The 22,374-nt window shown below is 42.7% G+C and overlaps 1 protein-coding gene across 1 annotated transcript; it reads left to right on the top strand.

Annotated features, from left to right (window-relative positions):
* The first annotated feature begins 14,903 nt into the window (after positions 1–14,903).
* Positions 14,904–18,141, top strand: LOC129824238 (peroxisomal biogenesis factor 19-like). The gene is made up of 8 exons (XM_055883714.1): positions 14,904–15,064; positions 15,945–16,042; positions 16,267–16,429; positions 16,508–16,593; positions 16,751–16,924; positions 17,053–17,211; positions 17,300–17,344; positions 17,456–18,141. Exons 1-8 carry the CDS (start codon positions 15,013–15,015, stop codon positions 17,540–17,542), a joined length of 864 nt encoding a protein of 287 aa, XP_055739689.1. The 5' UTR covers positions 14,904–15,012; the 3' UTR covers positions 17,543–18,141.
* The last annotated feature ends 4,233 nt before the right edge of the window (positions 18,142–22,374 follow it).

Below are 22,374 nucleotides of genomic sequence, written 5' to 3'. Positions count from 1 at the left end.
ATGTTCAAACACTCATAGATGACCAGCAGGGTCAAATAATAATAATCACTGTGGTTGTAGAGGGTGCAAGAGGTCAGCACCTCAGGAGTAAATGTCAGTTGGCTTTTCATAGCCGATCATTCAGAGTTAGAGACAGCAGGTAGAGAGAAAGAGTATAAAACAGCAGGTCCGGGACAACGTAGCCCGTCCGGTGAACGGGTCAGGGTTACATAGCTGCAGGCAGAACAGTTGAAACTGGAGCAGCAGCACGACCAGGTGGACTGGGGACAGCAAGGAGTCATCAGGCCAGATAGTCCTGAGGCATGGTCCTAGGGCTCAGGTCCTCCGAGAGAAGAGAAAGAAAGAATTAGAGGGGGGCGCCAACCCGGACAGGAAGATCACGTCAGTGACTCAACCCACTCAAGTGACGCACCACTCCTAGGGACAGCATGGAAGAGCACCAGTAAGCCAGTGACTCAGCCCCTGTAAGCCCTGTAAGCCAGCCCCTGTAATAGGGTTAGAGGCAGAGAATCCCAGTGGAGAGAGGGGAACCGGCCAGGCAGAGACAGCAAGGGCGGTTCGTTGCTCCAGTGCCTTTCCATTCACCTTCACACCCCTGGGCCAGACAACACTCAATCATAGGACCTACTGTAGAGATGAGTCTTCAATAGAGACTTAAAGGTTGAGACCGAGTCTGCGTCTCTCACATGGATAGGCAAACCATTCCATAAAAATTGAGCTCTATAGGAGAAAGCCCTGCCTCCAGCTGTTTACTTAGAAATTCTAGGGACAATAAAGAGGCCTGCGTCTTGTGACCGTAGCGTATGTGTAGGTATGTACGGCAGGACCAAATCTGAGAGACAAGTAGGAGCAAGCCCATGTAATTCTTTGTAGGTTAGCAGTAAAACCTTGAAATCAGCCCTTAACAGGAAGCCAGTGTAGATAGGCTAGCATTCGAGTAATATGATCACATTTTTTGGTTCTAGTCAAGATTCTAGCAGCCATGTTTAGCACTAACTGAAGTTTATTTAGTGATTTATCCGGGTAGCCGGAAAGTAGAGCATTGCAGTAGTCTAATCTAGAAGTGACAAAAGCATGGATTCATTTTTCTGCATAATTTTTGGACAGAAAGTTTCAGATTTTTGCAATGTTACATATATGGAAAAAAGCTGTCCTTGAAACAGTCTTGATATGTTCGTCAAAAGAGAGATCAGGGTCCAGAGTAACGCCGAGGCACTTCACAGTTTTATTTGAGATGACTGTACAACCATCAAGATTAATTGTCAGATCCAACAGAAGATCTCTGTTTTGTCCGACATGAGGTCGAAGGAATTTTCCGTAGAGCTCTGAGACTGGAATGTGTCGAGGCGCAGATCTGGGGATGGGTACCAAAACATTTCTGCAGCATTGAAGGTCCTCAAGAACACAGTGGCCTCCATCATTCTTAAATGGAAGAAGTTTGGAACCACCAAGAATCTTCCTACAGCTGCCCGGCCAAACTGAGCATTCAAGTGAGAAGGGCTTTGGTCAGGGAGGGGACCAAGAACCCGATGGTCACTCTGACAGAGCTCTAGAGTTCCTCTATGGAGATGGGAGAACCTTCCAGAATGACCACCATCTCTGCAGCACTCCACCAATTAGGCTTTTATGGTAGAGTGGCCTGACGGAAGCCACTCCTCATTAAAAAGGCACATGACAGCCCACTTGGAGTTTGACAAAAGGCACCTAAAGACTCTCAGACCATGAGAAACAAGATTGAACTCTTTGGCCTGAATGCCAAGCGTCATGTCTGGAGGAAACCTGGCACCGTCCCTACAGTGAAGCATGGTGGTAGCAGCATCATGCTGCAGGGACTGGGAGACTAGTCATAGACTGTTCTCTCTGTTACTGCATGGCAAGCGGTACTGGAGCGCCAAGTCTAGGTCCAAGAGGCTTCTAAACAGCTTCTACCCCCAAGCCATAAGAATTCTGAACAGCTAATCAAATGGCTACCCACACTATTTGCATTGATGCCCCCCTCCCCCTCTTCTACGCTGCTGCTACTCTGTTATCATCTATGCACAGTCACTTTAATAACTCTACCATATTACTTTGACACCGGGGACCCCGCACATTGCCTCTGTACTGGTACCACCTGTATATAGCACCGCTATTGCTATTTACTGCTGCTCTTTGATTAGTTATTCTTATCTCTTACTTTATATATATATATATATATATATATATATATATATATATATATATATATATATATATATATATATATATATATATATATATATATATATATATATATATATATATATATTTCTTCTTCTTAAAACTGCATTGTTGGTTAAGGACTTGTAAGTAAGCATTTCACTGTAAGGCCTACACCTGTTGTATTCGGCGCATGTGACAAATACAATTGGATTTGACTTGATTGTTTAGTCAAGATTGAGGCAAAGATTAATGGAGCAAAGTATAGAGATCCTTGATGAAAACCTGCTCCAGAGCACTCAAAACCTCAGACTGGGGCAAAGGTTCATCTTCCAATAGGACAACGACCCTAAGCATACGGCCAAGACAACGCAGGAGGGGCTTCGGAACAAGACTCAATGTCCTTGAGTGGCCAAGCCAGAGCCTGGACTTGAACCTGATTCAACATCTCTGGAGAGAACTGAAAATAGCTGTGCATCAACGCTCCCCATCCTCCCAGACAGAGCTTGAGAGGTTCTGCAGAGAAGGATGGGAGAGACTCCCCAAATACAGGTGTACCAAGCTTGTAGCGTCATACCCAAGAAGACTCGAGGCTGAAATCGCTGCCAAATGTGCTTCAACAAAGTACTGAGTAAAAGTGTCTGAATACTTATGTAAATGTGATATTTTTGCTCATTTATAAAAATTTAAAACGGTCTAAAAACCCGTTTTTACTTGGTCATTATTGGGTATTGTGTGTAGATTGATGAGGGGAAAAAACTATTTAATCGATTTTAGAATAAGGCTGTAACCTAACAAAATGTGGAAAAAGTCAAGGGGTCTGAATACTTTCCGAACTGTAAATGGATGGGAGAGCTTCCTACTGCCTGAGCTATGTTGTTGATGTAAATTGAGAAGAGCGTGGGGCATAGGATCGAGCCTTGGGGTACTCCCTTGGTGACAGGCAATGGCTGAGACAGCAGATGTTCTGATTTTATACACTGCACTCTTTGAGGTAGTTAGCAAACCATGCCAAAGACCCTCAGAGACACCAATAGTCCTTAGCCGGCCCACAATAATGGAATGGTCTACCGTATGAAAAGCTTTGGCCAAGTCAATAAAAAAAGTAGCACAACATTGCTTAGAATCTAGGGCAATGGTGACATAATTTAGGACCTTTAAGGTTGACACATCAATAACCTGAGCGGAAACCAGATTGCATACCAGAAAGAATACAATAGACTTCAAGAAAGCCAGTCAATTGATTATTGACACGTTTTTCCAAAATAGAAATTGGCCTTTAACCTCACTGGTATAGGGGGCAGTATTTTCACGTCCGGATGAAAAGCGTGCCCAAAGTTAACTGCCTGGTACTCAGGCCCAGAGGCTAGGATATGCATATTATTAGTAGATTTTGATAGAAAACACTCTGAAGTTTCTAAAACTGTTTGAATGATGTCTGTGAGTATAACAGAACTCATATAGCAGGCAAAAATCGGAGAGAAAAAAATCCAACCAGGAAGTGGGAAATCTGAGGTTTGTAGGTTTTCAAGTTATTGCCTATCTAATATACAGTGTCTACGGGGTCATATTGCACGTCCTAAGGCTTCCACTAGATGTCAACAGTCTTTAGAACCTTGTTTGATGCTTCTACTGGGAAGGAGGGGAGAATGAGAGCTGTTTGAGTCAGGGGCCTGGCAGAGTGCCACGAGCTCAGTCTCGCACGCTCCCGTGAGAGTTAGCTGCGTTCCATTGCATTTCTACAGACAAAGGAATTCTCTGGTTGAAACATTATTGAAGATTTATGATAAAAACATCCTAAAGACTGATTCTATACTTCGTTTGACATGTTTCTACAAACTGTAATATGACTGTCTGAACTTTCGCCTGGACTTGCCCACGCCTCCTGAGTTTGGATTTGTGTACTAAACGCGCAAACAAAAAGGAGGTATTTGGACATAAATTATGGACTTTATCGAACAAAACAAACATTTATTGTGGAACTGGGATTCCTGTGAGTGCATTCTGATGAAGATCATCAAAGGTAAGTGAATATTTATAATGCTATTTCTGACTTCTGTTGACTCCACAACATGGCAGGTTGTTTGGCTTGTTTTTGTGTCTGAGCACCGTACTCAGATTGTTGCATGGTATGCTTTTTCCGTACAGTTTTTTAAGAATCTGACACAGCGATTGCATTAAGGAGAAGTTTAAAGTTCCATGCATAACACTTGTATTTTCATCAACATTTATGATGAGTATTTCTGTAAATTGATGTGGCTCTCTGCAAAATCACTGGATGTTTTGGAGGCAAAACATTACTGAACATAACGCGCGAATGTAAACTAAGATTTTTGGATATAAATATGAACTTTATCGAACAAAACATACATGTATTGTGTAACATGAAGTCCCATGAGTGTCATCTGATGAAGATCATCAAAGGTTAGTGATTAATTTTATCTCTATTTCTGATTTTTGCGACTCCTCTCTTTGGCTGGAAAAATGGCTGTGTTTTTCTGTGACTAGGTACTGACCTAACATAATCAGATGGTGTGCTTTCGTTGTAAAGCCTTTTTGAAATCGGACACTGTGGTGGGATTAACATCAAGTGCATCTTTAAAATGGTGTAAAATACTTGTATGTTTGAGGAATTTTAATTATGAGATTTCTGTTGTTTGAATTTGGCGCCCTGCCCTTTCACTGACTGTTGTCAAGTCGATCCCATTAACGGGATCTCAGCCGATCTCAGCCGTAAGAAGTTAAAGAAGAAAAAATCTAAACCATCTGACCCAGATGTTTTTTTGGGGTCAAGTTTAAGGAGCTCCTTTAGCACCTCGGATTCAGTGACTGCCTGCAGGGAGAAACTTTGTAACGGGGCAGGGGAAAAAGAGGGACGAGCATCGGGGCTAGTCACATTAGAAAGGCTAGGAGATGAGGAAATGTTGGACGAGCAATGAGGCATGGCTGAGTCAAATAGGAATCCTGACTTAATGAAGTGGTGATTAAAGAGCTCAGCCATGTGCTCCTTGTCAGTAACAACCATATCATTAACATTAAGGGACATGGGCAGCTGTGAGGAGGGTTCATTCTCCAGGTCTTTAACCGTTTTCCAGAACTTCTTGGGGTTAAACCCACAGAGAGAGAACTGGTATCACGAAAACGTCTCACCTTTTCTGAGGACCAATTCGAATCAGATTCCGTACCCCTCGAGGAAAAACTGGATCCTCATCCACTTAATTTGCGGAATACAACTGATTCAATATTTTGAATCTGTTTTTGTGTGTTAAAAAATAGTAACGTTAAAATCACATTACACATTTTGTAATGACAAATGCATTTGAAACTTAATTCACAGTAAAACTTTTGTATGACTTATTATTTTATTTATAGGAGTGGGAAACAAGGTGCTTGTGCATTGATAATGTCATGACTTGCCAGTCCTTAGATGGAGATCGGGCGTGCCGGCTAGGCTAAGGTCTTTTAAGACTCCCCCCAGTTTTATGATGGTCATAAATACCTTTCCTTGCCAAGCAGTATGGAGGGAGAGACCTAAGTAGAACAAAGGATCTTCTCCTGCCAAAACTCCTACATCCCCAAAATTTGAGAATTAAACAATATTTCTGTTTGAGAATGTGTTAATGGTCAGTGGACACTAAAATAACCCTCATGTCGAATTTGTTTTTATGTTGTGACATCATGAAAGACAGTATAACCACATAACTGTATCTCTGTGTGTCTACACTTCTCAATTATGAGAATTGCATCTGAATGTTGTATAAAATTAATGATTAAGTTTCAGAATACTTTTGAAAAGATAGAAATGTAACTATAGTCTTCTAAATGAGAAAAAAATAGTTTATCCAGTCAGTAACCAAGCCCACGTAAGCACAGACATTATGCCAAAGATAATGGAACACCCTTTTCCCCCCCAAGTGTTTAAAAGGACTTGCTGAAGAATTAACATATTAGACCAGTTACGTGCAGCGCCAACTGAATACGTTACAAATGGTTAAGAAATCTACCACTCTATAGACCAAGCAAACTAAGGTGTGAGCCGGATGAGCCGGATGATGCAAAATGGTTTGTAGTTTTAAACCTACAACTCCACCAAAGGACAAGACCAGAGAATGTGAGGACGCTAGTCCCCACGTTGAAATGGTTACATCTATAGACCAAGCCGAATGTTGCAAAATGGTTATAAACTATCGATCACTACAAAAGAAGCAAATCCTAGATGTCACGTTATCAGTCTGCAGCTGAAAACATACGTAGCCCAGGAAGAAGACACCGGCAACCTTTGAAGCATTCTAACGAGATCAACTCTAAGAACTACTGTACAGGGTATGTCGAAGTATCAATTCTTACCACCACCACGACCTCTACCTAAGGACATGGTGATCTCTGGTGACTGAAACAGAGTCGTACACCCAACATCTCCGAGACCAAAGGATTTAGACGATCAAGGCCAGCTCAATCGTAAATGTATAAATTGCATTCTCTTTTTCCAAATGAGCAGTTATTAGAGTGCTTAAGATTTTGTATTTTTGTGAGCGTAGCTTCCCAATGTCTGATAGAGTAACTCCTTTGTCTCCCTTTCTCCCCCCCCCTCTCTCTGAATTCGCCACCGTGTTATAACCACTGTCCTGTATTGTTAGTCTTCTAGAGACTATTTACTGTATGATGTTAGTGTGTATTTGTGTATTCTGTAATTGTTTAATTAGTTAGTAAATACATAATTTACCTAATTTGTGTATCGCTGAATCATCCATAAAGTAGGGTTCGTGCAGACTACAAGAAAGTACGACGTTCAGAATGTCTGATGAGGTAATAATACATTAATAAGTGACTGTCGATAAGATATGAAAATATCTGAAGAGTTAAATTCGGGACATCATTTTCCCGTGGTTCCCCGACTGCATAGTTAATTAATGTTACATGATTAGTTTAAACATGTAATAATTACACATAAAGAATTGATTCGATACTATAACAATCTTCACTTTAATGATAGTCAAGACACGTCAATAACCACACCAAAACACAAGGTAATAAAATAAAGTCCATTTTACATGATAGCCTGCTGAATTTGCAAGACAACTTTTCTTTCATTTTGATTTTGGCACAAATGAAAATGTGCTTCCGACTTGCCCATGGATTGATGTTTCAGCTATAGAAACAAGAATAAATAGAAAGGACATCTCCACTCAAGTCAATGATGGCGTAATGGGTGGACTGGCTGCCATTTTGAGTGTACCCATGCCAGGAAGTTAAAGCAGGAAGTGTACCCTTCAATCTGTGCTGTGCTATTAGAGCATGCGCAGACCAGCTGGATGGTGTGTTTATAGACATATTCAATCTCTCCCTATCCCAGTCTGCTGTCCCCACATGCTTCAAGATGGCCACCATTGTTCCTGTACCCAAGAAGGCAAAGGTAACTGAACTAACTGAACTAAATCACTATCGCCCCGTAGCACTCACTTCTGTCATCATGAAGTGCTTTGAGAGGCTAGTTAAGGATCATATCACCTCCACCTTACCTGCCACCCAAGACCCACTTCAGTTTGCGTACCGCTCCAATAGGTCCACAGGCAATGCAATCGCCATCACACTGCCCTATCCCATCTGGACAAGAGGAATACCCATGTAAGAATGCTGTTCATTTACTACAAGCTCATCATTAAGCTTGAGGCCCTGGGTCTCAACCCTGCCCTGTGCAATTGCGTCCTGGACTTCCTGACGGGCGCCCCCCAGGTGGTGAAGATAGGAAACAACATCTCCACTTCGCTGATCCTCAACACAGGGGACCCACAAGGGTCCGTGCTCAGCCCCCTCCTGTACTCCCTGTGTAACTGGTGTGAAATGGCTAGCTAGTAAGCGGGGTGCGCGCTAATAGCATTTCAATCGGTGACGTCACTTGCTCTGGGACCTTGAAGTAGTTGTTTCCCTTGCTCTGCGAGGGCCACAGCTTTTGTGGAGCGATAGGTAACGATGCTTTGAGGGTGCCAGTTGTTGATGTGTGTAGAGGGCCCCTGGTTCGAGCCCAGGTAGGGGCGAGGAGAGGGACGGAAGCAAAACTCTTACACCTGTTCACCCATGACTGCGTGGCCATGCACGCCTCCAACTCAAATCATCAAGTTTGCAGACGACACAACAGTAGTAGGCTTGCTTACCAACAACAACGAAACACCCTACAGGGAGGAGGTGAGGGCACTCGGAGTGTGGTGTCAGGAAAACAACGTCAACAAAAGGAGATAATCGTGGACTTCAGGAAACAGAAGAGGGAGCACCCCCCCCTATCCACATCGACAGGACAGCACCCCCCCTATCCACATCGACAGTACAGCAGTGGATAAGGTAGAAAGTGAAGTTCCTCTGCGTACACATTGCTGACAAACAGAAATGGTCCACCTATACAAACAGCGTGGTGAAGGCGGCGCAACAGCGCCTCTTCAACCCCAGGAGGCTGAAGAAATTGGCCTTGTCACCTAAAACCCTCAAACTTTTAGATGCACAATTGAGAGCATCCTGTCAGGCTGCATCACCGCCTGGTACGGCAACTGCACCACCCATAACCGCAGGGCTCTCCATAGGGTGGTGCGGTCTGCACAACGTATCACCGGGGGCAAACTACCTACCCTCCAGGACACCTACAGCACCCGATGTCACAGGAAGGCCAAAAAGATCAACGACAACCACCCGAGCCACTGTCTGTTCCCCCTACTACCATACAGAAGGTGTGGTCAGTACAGGTGCATCAAAGCTGGGACCGAGAGACTGAAAAACAGCTTCTATCTCAAGGCCATCAGACTGTTATACAGCCATCACTAACACAGTGAGGCTGCTGCCTACATACAGACTTGAAATCACTGGCCACTTTAATAAATGGATCACTAGTCACTTTAATAATGCCACTTTAATAATGTTTACATATCTTGCATTACTCATCTCATATGTATCTATTGCATCTTGCCTATGCTGCTCGGTCATTGCTCATCGATATATTTATATGTATATATTCTTATTTCATTCCTTTACGTAGATTTGTGTGTATTAGGTAGTTGTTGGGGAATTGTCAGATTACTTGTTAGACATTGCTGCACTGTCGGAACTAGAAGCACGAGCATTTTGCTACACTCGCAATAACATCTGCTAACCATGTGTATGTGACCAATAAAATTTGATTAGATTTTTTGAGTCAACTCAACTGACATTACAAAAAATACATTCCATTGCATGAGCCACATCAGTTGGCATCATTTTAATTAACATTCTACATTACCATGGCAATCCAGCATCAGTTTGATCGCTACCAGCACCTGCCCGCCCGTCCAGCAGCACTACTCTGGATGGTTCGGACTTAGAATATGTGGACATCTACAAATACCTAGGTGTCTGGTTAGACTGTAAACTCTCCTTTCAGACTCACATTAAGCATCTCCAATCCAATCCAAGAGCCCCATATACTACCCACCACTGCGACCTGTATGCTCTCGTTGGCTGGCCCTCGCTTCACACTCGTCGCCAAACCCACTGGCTCCAGGTCATCTACAAGACCCTGCTAGGTAAAGTCCCCCCTTATCTCAGCTCGCTGGTCACCATAGCAACGCCCACCCGTAGCACGCGCTCCAGCAGGTATATCTCTCTGGTCACCCCCAAAACCAATTCTTCCTTTGGCCACCTCTCCTTCCAGTTCTCTGCTGCCAATGACTGGAACGAACTACAAAAATCTCTGAAACTGGAAACACTTATCTCCCTCACTAGCTTTAAGCACCAGCTGTCAGAGCAGCTCACAGATTACTGCACCTGTACGTAGCCCATCTATAATTTAGCCCAAACAACTACCTCTCCCCCTACTGTATTTATTTTTTTCGCTCCTTTGCACCCCATTATTTCTATCTCTACTTTGCACATTCTTCCACTACAAATCTACCATTCCAGTGTTTTACTTGCTATATTGTATTTACTTTGCCACCATGGCCTTTTTTTGTTTGCCTTTACATCCCTTATCTCACCTCATTTGCTCTTATTGTATATAGACTTATTTTTCTACTGTATTATTGACTGTATGTTTGTTTTACTCCATGTGTAACTCTGTGTTGTTGTATGTGTCGAACTGCTTTGCTTTATCTTGGCCAGGTCGCAATTGTAAATGAGAACTTGTTCTCAACTTGCCTACCTGGTTAAATAAAGGTTAAATAAAAAATATATATATTTGCACATTCATCTTCTGCAACATCTATCACTCCAGTGTTTAATTGCTGAATTGTAATTATTTTGCACTATGGGCTATTTATTGCCTTACCTCCCTTAACTTACCTAATTTGCACACACTGTATATAGACTTTTTTTCCTATTGTGTTATTGACTGTGTGTTTGTTTATTCCATGTGTAACTCTGTGTTGTTTGTGTCGCACTGCTTTGCTTTATCTTGGCCAGGTTGCAGTTGTAAATGAGAACTTGTTCTCAACTAGCCTACCTGGTTAAATAAAGGTTAAATACACTGCTCAAAAAAATAAAGGGAACACTTAAACAACACAATGTAACTCCAAGTCAATCACACTTGTGAAATCAAACTGTCCACTTAGGAAGCAACACTGATTGACAATAAATTTCCCATGCTGTTGTGCAAATGGAATAGACAACAGGTGGAAATTATAGGCAATTAGCAAGACACCCCCAATAAAGGAGTGGTTCTGCAGGTGGTGACCACAGACCACTTCTCAGTTCCTATGCTTCCTGGCTGATGTTTTGGTCACTTTTGAATGCTGGCGGTGCTATCACTCTAGTGGTAGCATGAGACAGAGTCTACAACCCACACAAGTGGCTCAGGTAGTGCAGCTCGTTCTGCTGCCTGCAACATCCTCCAGCATGACCGGTTTGGCGGTGGGTCAGTCATGGTGTGGGGTGGCATTTCTTTGGGGGGCCGCACAGCCCTCCATGTGCTCGCCAGAGGTAGCCTGACTGCCATTAGGTACCGAGATGAGATCCTCAGACCCCTTGAGACCATATGCTGGTGCGGTTGGCCCTGGGTTCCTCCTAATGCAAGACACACTGATGCTATGGACTGGCCCGCCCGTTCCCCAGAACTGAATCCAATTGAGCACATCTGGGACATCATGCCTCGCTCCATCCACCAACGCCACGTTGCACCACAGACTGTCCAGGAGTTGGCGGATGCTTTAGTCCAGGTCTGGGAGGAGATCCCTCAGGAGACCATCCGCCACCTCATCAGGAGCATGCCCAGGCGTTGTAGAGAGGTCATACAGGCATGTGGAGGCCACACACACTACTGAGCCTCATTTTGACTTGTTTTAAGGACATCACATCAAAGTTGGATCAGCCTGTAGTGTGGTTTTCCACTTTAATTTTGAGTGTGACTCCAAATCCAGACCTCCATGGGTTGATACATTTGATTTCCATTGATCATTTTTGTGTGATTTTGTTGTCAGCACATTCAACTATGTAAAGAAAAAATAATATTTCATTCATTCAGATCTAGGATGTGTTATTTTAGTGTTCCCTTTATTTTTTTGAGCAGTGTAATAATAATAATAATAATATTTGTTTTATTACAAAATACCAGGGACATTATTGTATCACAATTCCAGGCAGCCATTGCAAGTGTATCCATGAGTTTACCAGTCAATTGCCAGAATTAGAAGCCCATTCTATTCATTCTTATTTCTATGGTTTCAGCACAGTGGCGATGTCGTACTACCCATGAAACCTAGCGGTCAAACAGGAAAATAGTTCCACTAGTTTTTACACCATTCATTTTTCCCCATAGGGAATTTTAGAAACACTTAAAATAAGGACTGTGTTACGTGTAGGCTAACCCTGGTGTAACGTTTTGATAACCGTGTAAATCTTTTACGGACAAGATTACTTTTATTAGTATATTCGGCTCTATTTACTCTTTAGATTCAGAAATGATAAATAGCATCAAAGTAGACATCATGCAAGATTACAAATTCCTGAGATGACACCTGCTAACAGGTATTGTGTCACTTAAAAACTTGCCCAAGACAGTTTACAGAATTTTCAATTTAAAGAAATGTAGACAATTTATTAATTGCTACATTAAGCTAACATTAGATAGTTAATCCAGAGATTCATACCTTTGCCTCGATTCAGTCTCGTCCAGATCATCATGGCGTTTGTACTTCATGATAGGCACATTAGCGGCGAATTAGCATTTAATTTGTGTGGGGGTAAATACAGACTAATATATTGATAAGTCAACCTTGTAAATGTCTCTCGAACAAGTTATCAAAACGTCACTCCTGTGCAAGCCTTCACGAAACACAGCCCTTTAAGTGGTTCTAAAATCCCCTATGGAAAAAATGATTGGAACCATTTCCCGTTTGACCGCTAGGTTTTATGAGTATTATGACCCATACTGTGTGACACTATTGTCTCAATGAAAAGTTTGGCTTTCGACTAGCCACGTGCGACATGCAAACGCAGTTACAAGCCTGCTAGGAGTTATGCTGCGTTCAAAACTGGGAACCTTGGAAAAATACGAGGTCAAATCCGAAAGTTGAAGCTCAAGAAAGAGTCCTCAGTTCCCGAGTTGGAATTCCGAGTTGGATGACCATTCAAATCGATTTTTCCCAGTTGGAGCTATTTTTTTGGGGTTCCCAGTTGTTTCGAACACACTGAAGTCGTAGATTTGCATGCAAAGCAGAATTAGGCCGATACCCACTAATTATCAAAATCCAGAAAAGAGCCGTTAAATTCTACAACCACCTAAAAGGAAGCGATTCCCAAACCTTCCATAACAAAGCCATCACCTACAGAGAGATGAACCTGGAGAAGAGTCCCCTAAGCAAGCTGGTCCTAGGGCTCTGTTCACAAACACAAACACACCCCACAGAGCCCCAGGACAACAGCACAATTAGACCCAACCAAATCATGAGAAAACAAAAAGATAATTACTTGACACATTGGAAAGAATTAACAAAAAAACAGAGCAAACTAGAATGCTATTTGGCCCTAAACAGAGAGTACACAGTGGCAGAATACCTGACCACTGTGACTGACCCAAACTTAAGGAAAGCTTTGACTATGTACAGACTCTGTAAGCATAGCCTTGCTATTGAGAAAGGCCGCCGTAGGCAGACATGGCTCTCAAGAGAAGACAGGCTATGTGCACACTGCCCACAAAATGAGGTGGAAACTGAGCTGCACTTCCTAACCTCCTGCCCAATGTATGACCATATTAGAGACACATATTTCCCTCAGATCACACAGATCCACAAAGAATTCGAAAACAAATCCAATTTTGATAAACTCCCATATCTACTGGGTGAAATTCCACAGTGTGCCATCACAGCAGCAAGATTTGTGACCTGTTGCCACAAGAAAAGGGCAACCAGTGAAGAACAAACACCATTGTAAATACAACCCATATTTATGCTTATTTATTTTTACTTGTGTGCTTTAAACATTTTTACATTGTTACAACACTGTATATATATATTATGACATTTGTAATGTCTTTATTGTTTTGAAACTTCTGTATGTGTAATGTTTACTGTTAATTTGTATTGTTTGTTTCACTTTTGTGTATTGTCTACCTCACTTGCTTTGGCAATGTTAACACATGTTTCCCATGCCAATAAAGCCGCTTGAATTTAATTGAAATTGAATTGATTTCCGAGTTCCCAGTCGTTTTGAACGCGGCAGGCGGAGGAGCATTATCCACGGTCAGAGCATGGTAGAAGGGGACTCTAAAAACACGCCATTTCGATACATCTACAACCGAAGTGACTTTATAGCAGGTTAGGAGAGCATTTTCGCCAACCCTTTTCCTAACCTACCGGTATGTGTATTCATCATTAGGGTGGATAATTGTTGTTTCACATTCAGGCATAGACTACTTTTTACAGTTCTTGAAGGTCATTTTCCATTCTCTCATGCCTCTTAGTGCTGAGCGATTAGTGCTTTTGAGGTCGGTTCGATTATAAAAAAATAATCATGGTTTTTGATTTCGGTTTTGATTTTTTGCATTGAATGCTGTATTCAACACAGGTAGTGACTGCACATTTACTGCTTATCATTTATTAACCATAATTTATTCACATTACTTAAAAAAATATTTCAGTTGTGTATATTAGGCTACATTTGTTTTATTTGATGACAATTATTTCATTCCAAGTCATCTCATATCTACAGAGCTGCCGCCTTTGCTGTCTGACAAATTCACTATTTTGTAGTTCTTCAAAGTAAATGAGGCATACTTTAATGATTTCTGAATACTATGAATCACTTAGATCATGTATTTTCAGGTCTCTCCGTAGCAGGTATAAAAGAAAAACAGAGCGGATAAGTAGATGTGCAATGGATTATGGGCATTGTATGTCATAGCAAGTGCTCCGAATGTTTTGTGTATAATTTGTCATCTCTGTCACCTCAAATAACCTGACGTCTGAAAAGGTCCAGATGACACCAAAGAATGGACATTTTCACTGATTTGGAAAATAATTTATAAAAATGTTGGATTTACAGATTAACCTTAAATGGTATGAGCTCACTGGTAATACTAACCATTTGAATAAGATCCAGTTAAACAGCTAAAATGATGGGATGTATACATAGGCTATTGGTAAACGTGTTTGCTGTTTTAATTGTATTGAACAATTATACAAAGCTGCTATTCATATTCACTTTTTGACGATGTATGATTTGACATTCATCACTTTGGAACGAATGTGTTCTTCCTATTCGTCCCTACCACTGCAAACCTAGCGGTGCCGTGTTCAAAACAAATGGAAACTGTGAACTCTGACAAAACATTTTATACTCACGTCATTTTACTGCGTCTACAGTACAGTTGTTTGGATAGAGAAGATGGCTTCAGGATCAGCCGGACAAGACACAGAACTGGATGAGTTATTGGACAGTATGATTTTACATTACTCCCTGAGTGAAGTGTGATTGTAATCAATCCTGCCAAAAGATACATTCATACAAAGAATGGTGTAAAACGCGACTTGTTAGCTAGCTAGCTAACTTTAGCTAGCTTAGATGGTGGAATTTGGTTGGACCTGCCTGCCAAGTCCAAAACGAAAGCCAGGCATTAACTTACAAAATCTCATGCCTTTTGCTGTTTACTACGGGGTCATCATTAGCATTACAACGCTGCAGCAGATGGCTCAGTGGGGGTATATATGATAGCATAATTTGTCGTTCGCTTTGACCCCGATTTGAGAGAAATGGAACGGCATCAAATGTGGTAGCAAGTTAAAACTCAAGCTCCCCTTGAATTAATATTATGTTAGTTTTTATGGTTGACAGCTAGTGTGATCTGGATTGTCAGAGAGCTCTGTCATTGTTTATGTCAACTGGATAACCAATTTTAATTCATAATGTATTGCATACTAGTAACCAATACCACTTTGTATAGCCGGCTGCCAGACTAGACTAGAGACTACTGTTATCTTGATAGCAGGAATTTAATGCAATTACCATATCATAATCTGACGTTTTTAATAATTCCAGTAGGTTGGTGAAGTTGTACTCCTAACATCAGAGATGGTAATGGTGGTAATGTATATTAAAAAAATGGGTTTCTAAAGTAGAAGTAGTGACCTCATCATACTGAGTTTGATAATCAACTAATACATGACTGAATTGCACATTGACCCCGACGTTGAAGAGTTGACCTTTGTCCTCTAGCAACCTGCTCAATCTCTTCACCTTGTCTTGACCTGCTCCTGCTAAATGCTGATAACTGTGCCACAACATCTCCACTTCTACTCTCTTTCCTCTATTAATTAAAGGTGCGCTCGATGACTTTGAGAAGACAAACTCGGCCACCTTGGGCCCAGCCCTTGCTGCTGCCATGACTCCCCCATCAGCCAAGGGCAGTGAGGAGAAAGTAAGTGAATCTTTTCCCTGGTTTCTAGAATGTCCCTTAGCTTCACCAATTGCTTATAAGTGCTTGCTTATAAGAAACTCTGGTTGTTGGTGTTCTGATTGTGGTACAGAAGATATCTTTCAGTGTCTCCTCAATGTCTGTCAACCCTTCCCTATACATTTCTCTCTGTGAATGGGGGAAGATCAATTGACCAAGAGTTTACCTGTTGATGCAAATCTCTCTAGCTCCCTCTACTGGAGGACAGTCAGTTCTTCGAGGCTCTGTTTGAAGGTGAGATGGCCTCTCAGGCAAAGGAAGAGTGGGAGAAAGCCATGACTGAACTCGCACAGGAAGAACCTGAGCTGCTGCAACACTTTCACAAATTGTCAGAGGCAGCAGGGAAAGTTGGTAAGCATCCACATATTTTCAGTTCTGTTTTCCCCCTGTGTTTTGCGGATATATATATATGTATATATTTTTTTACAGGTACTGATGTAGCCTCCCAACAAGAATTCACTTCCTGTCTCAAAGATACCCTCAGTGGATTGGCTAAAAATGCAGACAACTTACAGGTAGTTCAGATGATTATAATTTGGATGTTTTTTAATAAGTAATGAAAGGTTTGGTTATCACCACCCTTGGACAATGTTCTGAAAATATTGACCTTTGTTGGACTGTCCCTTTGTACTTCAATGCATTTCAGACTGTTCTCGTGTTTTTATTAATCAGAGTGCAGGATTGGCTGGAGAGGATCTGGCAAAGACTCTGGAAGGGCTGGATTTAGATGAGGGTGGAGAGCGGGGCGGGCAAGATGGAAACATCCTGCCGATCATGCAGTCCATCATGCAGAATCTTCTCTCCAAGGAAGTGCTCTACCCGTCTCTCAAAGAAATCACTGAGAAGGTTCGTGTGTTTTTCTTGGTTTATTTTGGGGTTTTTCCTCAAATTATACTTATTCTTATTTTTTATATATCTTGCCCTTTACCCAACTTTCTAACTGGATAACTGATTGTCATTCACTCCTCATGCAGTATCCTGAGTGGCTGAACAGCAATCGTCAGTCCCTCCCCCCAGATCAGTTCCAGCGCTACGAACAGCAGCACAGGGTCATGGGAGAGATCTGCAGCCGGTTTGAGAAGGAGGGAGATGTGGAGAACAGCTTTGAGAGCATTCTGGAAATCATGCAGCAGGTGAGACAAACTTGCATGAACTGTTGGTTGTCATCCATACTGATGGTTTCCTGTGTATGGATATTGATTGAGTTATCTGAATTTTCAGCTACAAGACCTGGGCCAACCACCCAAAGAGCTGGCTGGTGAATCAGTATGTTTCTCCTCTCACTTGCACTCTCTTTCTTTGTCTACCAACCTATCTTTGTTAGTGCAGCTGTATAGTAACGTTAAATTGAACCCCATATCTGTTTTCCCCCATCAGCCACCTGGCCTAAACTTTGACCTGGAATCCCTGAATCTCCCAGGAGCCTCTGGGACTGGAGCTGCAGATCAGTGCTCGATCATGTGATCTCAGAGCAGCCACTTCAATTGATACACAGGCTTGGGCCGTGTGCAACGGGGCTGACGAGGGAGGACCATCAATCACTAGAGCAGAAGGACAAGGAGGAGAACGAGACTGTGCACTGCTCTCCTCCTAACATATGTTTCTGTGTCAAAATAGAAGAGCACTGTGAAGGGTGGCAAAACAAACCAATGTGACCACACCCTTCGGTAACTCACTGATCATTACATAACTGATTTTAAGTCAATTGCTTTGGTTTGTCATAATAAGCTCTTCCAGGTCATTTATAGTACAGGTAGTAGCTTTCCCACGCACAGCTCAACTGACTAGCACTTGACTTATCTGGCAGTTTTTACACTCACCACTGTTTAGCCTCATGGTAAGACTGGTTGAACTGCCCTATTGGTTAAAACAGTGCCTTGCACATTTTTCTTGAGAATTTGAGAATGTTCATTATTGTTCTCAGTCTTAGAGCAGGGATATTAGGTTTCTCTGTTGTAAGAGTTGCTGAGTGATTGAGTTGTATCATGGGGCTGCATGCCTAACAAAGGTTGTTGAGTCAGTGTCACAGTTCCACTCATCAATAAAGTAACACTAACACCTCAGGTTGATTCAGGTTGTTTCTGACCACTAGTTTAGATTTACAAAATGTGTCATTGAATTATTTAAGGAAAAGAAAATGGAAGAGTTAAACTTGCCTCCTAATTTCATAACATAATCATAAGACGGCTAGCTGATTTTAGAGACTTTACCTGGGTTCTCGGTTAGTTAGATCTTCCCAATAGCTGCCATGTTGTACCAGAGATGGTAAACTGGTCTGTGCACATGATTTGACCTCTAGTTTTCATGTTGGTTCAAAAGTCATTGTTATATTGATAAGAGTCCACAGCCGCAGAGCCAGTCATGCGGCCAATTGGGGCTCCCGAGTGGCGCAGCGGTCTAAGTCACTGCATCTCAGTGCAAGAGGTGTCACTACAGTCCCTGGTTCGAATCCAGGCTGTATCACATCCGGCCGTGATTGGGAGTCCGGCAGGGCGGTGCACAATTGACCCAGCGTCGTCTGGGTTTGGACAGGGTCGGCCGTCATTGTAAATAAGAAATTGTTCTTAACTGACATGCCTAGTTAAAAAAAATTAAATTAGGTGTTTATAAGGGACATTATTCAAGTGTATAAACCGGTTAGTTCATTTGGGGCTGTGGTTAGCTCATTGGCACTCTGACTAGATGGGTTCGAGTCGTGATGGGGCTAAAGCCAACGTCAGTCAGCAACCGTCGGGGTAACGACGGCCCCAGATTCCCGGGGTCATCTGTCCAGTAGTAGGACCACAGACACCACTAAGATTGTTAACTTTTTGGGTACTGCAACCACCTTTGCTTTTTATGTCGCTACAATTTATGCCGACGTTATGAAAAAAGGGTGTGTGACCACAATCTTGAAATAGGATTTGTGCCTTCAGGAGAAAATACTGTGTTTTGCACATTATATTGAAACCGGTACCACTACCGATATGTGACCTTGCTTTGATCTAAAGAAAAATAATACAAACTATGATAATATATGGTATTTGTTTTTTAAAGCGACAGATACAAGTACAAATATTTAAAACCTTTTCTGAGAACCTTTACAGGTGTGGATTTTAAGTTATGTGCAAAAATGACCATTTGCATATGGCTGTGAGGGGAGATGAAGGTAGCCTATTATTGCCACATGTTACTGCAAGAGGAAAATTATCAGACCATGTAACACCGTCAGAGCTGATAGCCTGGTGTCGTTCTTCCAATTATTTTTACCCGATTAGCTACATGTCTTTCCCCTGTCATCATTCAATCATCTGCCTGAATATATTGTATACATAAACTAACTCTGTGTAATATCCACTATATATACAATAATATGTGGACAACCCTTCAAATTAGTGGGTTCGGCAAATTCAGCCACACCCGTTGCTGACAGGTGTATAAAATCGAGCACACAGCTATGCAATCTCCATAGACAAACATTTGCAGTTGAATGGCCTTACTGAAGAGCTCAGTGACTTTCAACGTGGCACAATCATAGAAGGCCACCTTTGCAACAAGTCAGTTCGTCAAATTTCTGCTCTCCTAGAACTGCCCCGGTCTACTGTAAGAGCTGTTATTGTAAAGTGGAAACCGTCTAGGAGAAACAACGGCTCAGCCACGAGGTTGTAGGCCACACAAGCTCATAGAACCGGACTGCCGAGTCCTGTAGTACGCAAAAATCATCTGTCCTTGGTTGCAACACTCACTACCGAGTTCCAAACTGCCTCTGGCAGCAACGTCAGCACAAGAACTGTTCGTCGGGAGCTTCATGAAATGGGTTTCCATGGCCGAGCAGCCACACACAAGTCTAAGATCACCATGCGCAATGCCAAGTGTTGCCTGGAGTGGTGTAAAGCTCGCCGCCATTGGACTCTGGAGCAGTGGAAACGCATTCTCTGCATTCTCAAACTCAGTTTGTTTTCCTTTTGTTTTATGCTCTGTTCATATCTGAAGAAAGATCATTGCTGGTTGAAAACACTTTGAATAAATAGTGCCGAAGAACATGGCTGACCTTTTACATTGTCCCAACCAACTGTGCTATTTTGTTATTTTTTAAAAAGTTTTGTGTAACTTATTTTTTAACTTACTGTGTACATAATGTTGCTGCTACTGTCTCTTGTGACCGAAAAATAACTTCTGGACATCAGAAAAGCGATTACTCAACGCGGACTGGAAGAAACTTTTTCCTTTAACGAGTACGACAAGAAGGATATCCTGCTTTCAGTGGAACAGGCCCAGATCCACGCCTTTTGCGTGAAGAAAAGATGCCGGAAAAGGGGACACAGATCGGGGATCCTTCTGAGAATCCGGAGGCAAGGGAGTAAACACCCAATGCCTTCCATTCATCTTGCTAACGTGCAATCATTGGGAAATACAATTGATGACCTACTATTAATATTATCCTACAAACGAGACATTAAAAACTGTAACATCTTATGTTTCACAGAGATGTGGCTGAACGAAGATACGGACAACATAGAGCTAGTGGGATTTTCCATACACCGGCAGAACCGAGACGCTATCTCTGGTAAGACGAGGGGTGGGGTTGTGTGTCTTTTTTGTCAATAACAGCTGGTGCGCAATGTCTAATATTAAAGAAGTCTCGAGGTATTGCTCGCCTGAGGTAGAGTACCTTATGATAAGCTGTAGACCACATTATTTACCAAGAGAGTTCTCATCTGTATTATTCGTAGCCGTCTATTTACCAACACAAAGCAAAGCTGGCACTAAGACAACTCTCAACCAACTCTATAAGGCCAAAAGCAAAGAAGAAAATGCTCACCTAGAAGCGGCGCTCCTGGTGACCGGGGACTTTAATGCAGGCAAACTTAAATCAGTTTTACCAAATTTTTATCAGCATGTCACATGTGCAACCAGGGGGGGAAAAAACCCTAGACTACCTTTACTCCACACACAGAGATGCATACAAAGCGCTCCCCCGCCCTCCATTTGGCAAATCTGACCATAATTCTATCCTCTTGATTCCTGCTTACAAGCAAAAACTAAAGCAGGAAGTACCAGTGACTCGCTCAATACGGAAGTGGTCAGATGACACGGATGCTACACTACAGGAATGTTTTGCTAGCACAGACTGGAATACGTTCTGGAATTCATCCAATAGCTTTGAGGAATACACCACCTCAGTCATCGGCTTCATCAATAAGTGCATCGATGACGTCGTCCCCACAGTGACCGTACGTACATATCCCAACCAGAAGCCATGGATTACAGGCAACATCCACATCGAGCTAAAGGCTAGAGCTGCCACTTTCAAGGAGCGGGAGACTAATCCGGACGCTTATAAGAAATCCCACTATGCCCTCAGACGAACCATCAAACAAGCAAAGCGTCAATACAGGATTAAGATTGAATCCTACTACACCGGCTCTGACGCTCGTCGGATGTGGCAGGGCTTGAAAACTATTACGTACTACAAAGGGAAATCCAGATGCGAGCTGCCCAGTGAAGCGAGCCTACCAGATGAGCTAAATGCCTTTTATGCTTGCTTCGAGGCAAGCAACACTGAAGCATGCACGAGAGCACCAGCTGTTCTGGATGACTGTGTGATAACGCTCTCGGTAGCTGATGTGAACAAAATCTTTTAAACAGGTCAACATTCACAAATTCGCTGGGCCAGACGGATTACCAGGACGTGTACTCAAAGCATGCGTGGACCAACTGTCAAGTGTCTTCACTGACATTTTCAACCTCTCCCTGACCGAGTCTGTATCAATCATCGACAACGAGCAGTTGCCATACTGCTCGTTGTGTCCCCTGCTCGTTGTGTCCTCAGCAAACCTAATGATGGTGTTGGAGTTGTGTTTGGCCACGCAGTTGTGGGTGAACAGGGAATACAGGAGGGGGCTAAGTACACACCCCAGAGGGGCCCCAGTGTTAAGGATCAGCGTGGCAGACGTGTTGTTGCCTACTCTTACCACCTGGGGGCGGCCCGTCAGGAAGTCCAGGACCTCCTCCTATAGGGAGGAGGTCAGAGAATTGGCAGTGTGGTGCCAGGACAACAACCTCTCCCTCAATGTGAGCAAGACAAAGGAGCTGATCGTGGACTACAGGAAAAGGCGGGCCAAACAGGCCCCATTACCATCGACGGGGCTGTAGTGGAGCGGGTCGAGAGTTTTTCAAGTTCCCTGGTGTCCACATTACCAATGAACTATCATGGTCCAAACATACCAAGACAGTTGTGAAGAGGACATAACAAAACCCTTTCCCCCTCAGGAGACTGAAAAGATTTGGCAGAAGGTCCTCAAAAGGTTCTACAG

This window comes from Salvelinus fontinalis, chromosome 26, assembly GCF_029448725.1.
Source record: "Salvelinus fontinalis isolate EN_2023a chromosome 26, ASM2944872v1, whole genome shotgun sequence".
NCBI classification, from domain to species: Eukaryota; Metazoa; Chordata; class Actinopteri; order Salmoniformes; family Salmonidae; genus Salvelinus; species Salvelinus fontinalis.
This window is presented reverse-complemented; position numbering and strand designations above follow the sequence as displayed.